Source organism: Spea bombifrons, chromosome 1 (genome assembly GCF_027358695.1).
Source record: "Spea bombifrons isolate aSpeBom1 chromosome 1, aSpeBom1.2.pri, whole genome shotgun sequence".
Taxonomy (NCBI): Eukaryota; Metazoa; Chordata; class Amphibia; order Anura; family Pelobatidae; genus Spea; species Spea bombifrons.
The window spans coordinates 417,153-422,500 of record NC_071087.1 but is presented as its reverse complement, the minus strand read 5'-3'; the positions used below and the strand labels follow the sequence as shown (position 1 = coordinate 422,500).

Genomic DNA, 5,348 nt, shown 5'->3' with positions numbered 1-5,348 from the left:
ACCCTAGTGCCCCGACACACGCTTTATACCCAAGTGCCCCCAACTTCACACACCCTATATCTTTGTCCTGGGGTTAAGGTTATGGCTGCGTCTTTTTCCCACATGCTCAGCATCTCTTTTTGCCCCACAGGAGGCAGCTCTGCTGGTGTCCCACAGGACCATGCATCCCCGGGATTTCTTTCGGCAACAAGAACGATCTGTTTCCTGCTCCTCTCCCCCGTCCACTCCGAATTCCCCATCCAGATCTCCACAAGGTGAGCCTTACATCTGCTGCTCTCCCCGATGGGTTCTTACCCGGGCCCTGGGGATGGGAGTGATGGGAGCATTGCTAGCCCACCCTGCCATCTTTAACCTGTTGTAGTAGTGATGTCTCGCTCAGGGCAGGTGGTCTCCAGGGTTGTACGTGGGTTCATGGCAGGTCTCTCCATTGTTGCTCTAATGGGCATCCCCTTTCCTTTTAGGTTTCTTTCCCAGACAGACTTTCCGGTACCAGCGCAGTCTGACGGAGTCCATCCTGCCCCAGTCACCTCGAAGCCCTCCCTGCAGCCCCAGCACCCAGAACTGGAACCCCATGATGTCTCCTCCAGGGCCTCAGCCCTTATCTCCTGCTTTCATCTTCTCCAAGTCAGCTCTTCCAGCCACTTCCCCCAGGGCAGACTCCTTACCCTCTTTTATACCACCTCCAATTGCCCTCAATCGAGCTGGGCCATTCCAGAATAAAACCAGCCCTCCCTCTCATGTGCAGAAGGTGACCTCCCCCAAACTTTTACCCCAAGACTCCCCTGGAAGAGCTGAACCTGATGCTGAGCATCCACAAAGCCCACTGGAGGCCCAGCCCCCGCACAATCGCTCTGGAGATCTAAGCCAGCAAGCCGGGCCTTTACCCCCAAGTACAACACAAGCATACACCACTGTGGAGAAAACCCTTAAAAGTGCCCCACTCACTGTGGAGACAACCCTTCAAACTACCCCACCTAGTACAGATATCATCCCCCAAATTGCCTCATCCACTGTGCAGACCACCCCTCTAACTGCCACACCCACTTCAGAGATAATCCACCAGACTGCCCCATCCTCTGTGGAGACAACCCTCCAAACTTCCTCGGCCATGGAGGAGATGCCCCTCCAAATCACCCCACTGACTTCAGTAACCATCCCCCAAACTGCCCCATCTATTGCAGAAAATACTTTTCAAACTTCCCCAGCCATAGTGGGTAATACTCTTCAAAATGCCCCACCCACTGCAGAAAATACCCTTCAAAGTGCTCCACCCACTGTGGAGACGACACTAAACAGCGCAGAGGCCCCTGCAGAGGATGCATTACGTCCCATCCAGACCACACTGCCTCCTGCCCCATCCTTCACAGCCAACTCCATACCCATTGCTGACCCACTGGACACACATCCTACAAGTGCAATGACCACGCCCCTGGAAAGCCCCCTCAACGCACAGGCCACACCCAGTGAGAGGGCACCTACACATCAGGGCCAACCCTCTGATGTATCACTTACTGGTAATCCACTTGCATTTGAAGGCCATCCCATTGACAATTTAGCTGGAGTTGAGGCTCCACCCACTGAGAGCTCATTGACATTTGAAATCCTTCCCACTGATAATTTAGTTGCATTTGAGGCCCCTCCCAGTGAGAGTTTAACATCTAAAGCCTCTCCCAACAATGCTTTGGTGGCTTTTGAAGCCCCACCTGCTGAGAGCCCATTGACATGTGATGCCACGCCCACCGATAATTTAATTGAATTTGAGGCCCTGCCCACTGAGAGCACATTGACACATGAAGCCCCTCCTACTGATAATTTGGTTGCTCTTGAAGCCCCACCCACTGAGAGCTCATTGATATGTGATGCCACACCCACTGATAATTTGAGTGAATTTAAGGCGCTGCCCACTGAGATCTCATTGACACATGAGGCCCCTCCCACTGACAGGTTTGTTGCATTTGAGGGGCCACCTACTGAGAGCGCATTGATGTGTGAAGCCACTCCCATTGATAATTTTTCTGCATTGGAGGCCCCACCCACTGAGAGTTCATTGACGTGTGAAGACCCTCCCACTGATAATTTGGCTGCATTTGAGGCTCCACTCATTGAGCGCTCATTGATATGCAAAGCCCCTCCCATCAATGATTTGGTTACATTTGAGGCCCCACCCACTGAGAGGTCACTTGTGTCTCAAACACCCAAGCCTGAAACCACCGATTGTGAGTCACAAGTACTTCAGCCACAGACTCCTGGGGCAGAACCAGAACATTCCACTACCGGGAGTGCCCTATATCCCCCGGGTCGCCAGTCGCCTGTGAGCACAGACATCAAGGAGCACCCGAGCGGTAAGTGGCAGAATCCAACCAATGGCGAAGAGGGATCTGGGGTAACAGGGAAGTGAGACGTACAGGTGCTTATAGGGTGTGGCTCCTGCAGCAAAACATTGATAGGTGGTTATAGGAGGAGGGGCCTGTAACAGAGCAGCAGTAGGCGTAGATTTTACCCCTCTGACCCCTTCGCTTCTCTACCTTCCCCTAAAGAATAAATGAAAATCTCCCCCGTAGGATTAGGGGATTATTCACCCGATCTCGAGCACCTGGGCACCAGATGAAACTACCTCTTCTCTCTGCAGATGGATTATTCTAGATGTGGTCTTGGAACGTCTTGAATAACATGCAGCCGGCACCGCACCAACACGTCGACTGGGATAAGGAGGCAGAATCTGGAGACACAGTGGTCAGGTGACAATAATTGGCTAGAGATCTGGAGAGGTTACATGGAGTCAAGAACCATGTTCCCTGGACTTGTGTCTCCACCTGGATCAATGCAGTTATGGATATCTTCAGTAGATTTAGATCCTGGCTGGATCTCTAGAAGAACCTCATGTAACTGCAACAGAAATCTAGAACCTAATTTACCTGCACCAGATCTCCAGGGGAACTTCATTTACCTGCACCAGAAATCTAAGAGAACCTCATTTAACTGCACCGAAAATCTAGAACCTAATTTACCTGCACCAGATCTCCAGGAGAACCTCATTTAACTGCACCGAAAATCTAGAACCTAATTTACCTGCACCAGATCTCCAGGAGAACCTCATTTAACTGCACCGAAAATCTAGAACCTGATTTGCCTGCACCATCTCTCCAGGAGAACCTCATTTACCTGCACAATAAATCTAGAACCTAATTTACCTATAACTGATCTCCAGGAAAACTTAACTTCGCTGAACCAGATCTCCAGGGGAACCTCATTTACCTGTGTCAGATCTGTAGGAGAATCTTATTTATGCGAACCAGAAATCTAGAACCTAATTTACCTGATCCAGATCTCCAGGAGAACCTCATTTACCTGCGACAGATCTCCAGGAGAACCTTGTTTACCTACACCAGAAATCTAGAACCTAATTTACCTGAGCCAGATCTCCAGGAGAACCTCATTTACCTGCACCAGAAATCTAGAACCTAATATACCTGCATTACATCTCTAGAAGAACCTAATTTACCTGTGTCAGATCTCCAGGAGAACCTGATTTACCAGCGTCGGATCTCTAGAAGAACCCTGTCCTCTTAGACTGGATGCCATGAAAGAACACAAATATTTGGTTCACTCACACTCCGTTTTGTGCCTTGTTTTTGCCAAATTCTGTGGTGGGCTTGGGGTGCTATAGATTATCACCATAAAGTAACACACATGGAGTACCGCCATTTGCTGGCGATGGGCCACACGGATCTCCTGGTTGCGTGTTAAGGGTTGGTAACGTTAACGTTGGTGACCTAAAGGGCCCGTATCAATGAGGGCAAATTCATGTCTTAGTGGGATTCTGAATACCTCTAGGGGGTGTGGTGTGCAGTTTGTGACACTGATATTTAATTGATCACCGGGAATGATTAATATATTATAGAGAATAAAGTCGCGTTCTATATGTACCTGTCAGAGTGGACTACCTCCCATTCCAAGGGACCCAGTCGGGAATCAATACATCTCCTGGTCCTAGAACGTCGGGGCCCCTAGTGAACAATGTCAACAGTGCCCATTAAATGGGTGCGGAATCCCGATACACGTGGCTTACAAGGTGACCATCATTTCGAAGCGTCACCGTATCTGCCCGAGTCCCATATTGTCACACACAATAAAGAGCCCCTGATGCCCCCAGCCTGCTCAGCATTCGAGGTGTAGACGATCCATTACACTCTAGAAGACCAGGAGAAGGGTCAGATGAAAGGAAAGGGGGACCAAGAGCCGTGTATATTACGTTATCTCTCTGAAGAGGGGGTGGAGGGGACGGTGTCACCTGCATGCCTGGACTGCCGGCCCGTGATGATACCCTCTTGGAGAGACTTGTTTGACTGGGTGTTGGGGCAGATGTCTCGTTATAATCCAACTGAAGCATCAATACTGACCCTGCATGGTTTCAAAATGTAGGACAAACCTCATCAGTAACTGGGGCTCCCCAGAGTCTTGCAGAGTGAGGGCTACTGGCTGATGTGTGAGAGGACCCTCCAGCGAGAGTGTCTGATGTGTGAGTACCCATTGGTGAGTGAGAGCATCTGCTGATGTTTGGGATGACCCTCTGGTGAGTGAGAGCATCTGGTGTTGTGTGGGAGGAGCCTCCGGTGAGTGAGGGTGTATGCTGGTGTGTGGGAGGACCCTCCGGTGAGTGAGAGCATCTGCTGGTGTGTGGGAGGACCCTCCGGTGAGTGAGAACATCTGCTGGTGTGTGGGAGGACCCTCCGGTGAGTGAGAGCATCTCTTGTTGAGTGAGGCAGACGCAGCGCATGCGTTTTTAATAATATATTTATTTGGTTAATAGACTCTGTTAGTAGACATTTGGTTTTTCTTCCCGAGAATCTCCACCGGTGTGTCCAGCACAGTGAAGGAGCGCCCCCCGCAGGCACCGGCGTGACTGCCCCCTCTCTGTGTCACCCTGCAGTGGGAGGGGCAAACTCCATGCTGTCCTGATGTGGGAGGGGCAGACTGTCCAATCTTTTTTATGACTGCCAAGATAAAAGTGTAATTTATTGCATACTTCCCAAGTGTCCCTGTTTAGTCTAGCCAGTCCCTCCATTCATGCCAAGTATCCCTGTTTGGTTTGGCCAGTCCTTCTTAGGGCCCCAAACTCCTGATGCCCCGCTTTCCTTAACCAGGCCCAGAATCCAACTCTTCCCCTCCTGCATCAGTCTGGCTTACGTGTGTTATCTTAATGTTAATGTTCACTGTTCCCCTGTTAGAGCTGCGCCACGGCATCTGTTGGTGCTATATAAATAAACGTAAAGCGGCCCCTCTCTGGCCATTTGCCTGTTGGGAGAATCGTTATTCTCGTTAGCGACGGGATACTTTGTAGCAATCAC

General features: G+C 50.4%; 2 protein-coding genes and 1 long non-coding RNA gene across 3 annotated transcripts in view; 2 read left to right on the top strand and 1 right to left on the bottom strand.

Moving 5' to 3' along the window:
• LOC128504509 (drebrin-like protein A) overlaps positions 1 to 1,389 on the top strand; it is a 22,228-nt gene extending 20,839 nt beyond the window's left edge. The window contains exons 10-12 of the mRNA XM_053474590.1: positions 131 to 254; positions 462 to 1,214; positions 1,337 to 1,389. Coding sequence (XP_053330565.1) covers positions 131 to 254; positions 462 to 1,214; positions 1,337 to 1,389 — 930 coding nt within the window. The remainder of the gene's footprint in view (positions 1 to 130; positions 255 to 461; positions 1,215 to 1,336) is intronic.
• On the top strand, positions 1,250 to 3,079 carry LOC128476730 (fibrous sheath CABYR-binding protein-like). The gene is made up of 2 exons (XM_053458023.1): positions 1,250 to 2,342; positions 2,630 to 3,079. The coding sequence occupies exons 1-2, from the start codon at positions 1,418 to 1,420 to the stop codon at positions 2,641 to 2,643; spliced, it is 939 nt and encodes a 312-aa protein (XP_053313998.1). The 5' UTR covers positions 1,250 to 1,417; the 3' UTR covers positions 2,644 to 3,079.
• Positions 2,863 to 3,603, bottom strand: LOC128476746 (uncharacterized). The gene is made up of 4 exons (XR_008347750.1): positions 3,471 to 3,603; positions 3,247 to 3,380; positions 2,948 to 3,092; positions 2,863 to 2,915 (listed from the first exon to the last, which is right to left on the bottom strand). It is a non-coding gene; the product is annotated as an uncharacterized LOC128476746 (long non-coding RNA).
• Positions 3,604 to 5,348: the final 1,745 nt, after the last annotated feature.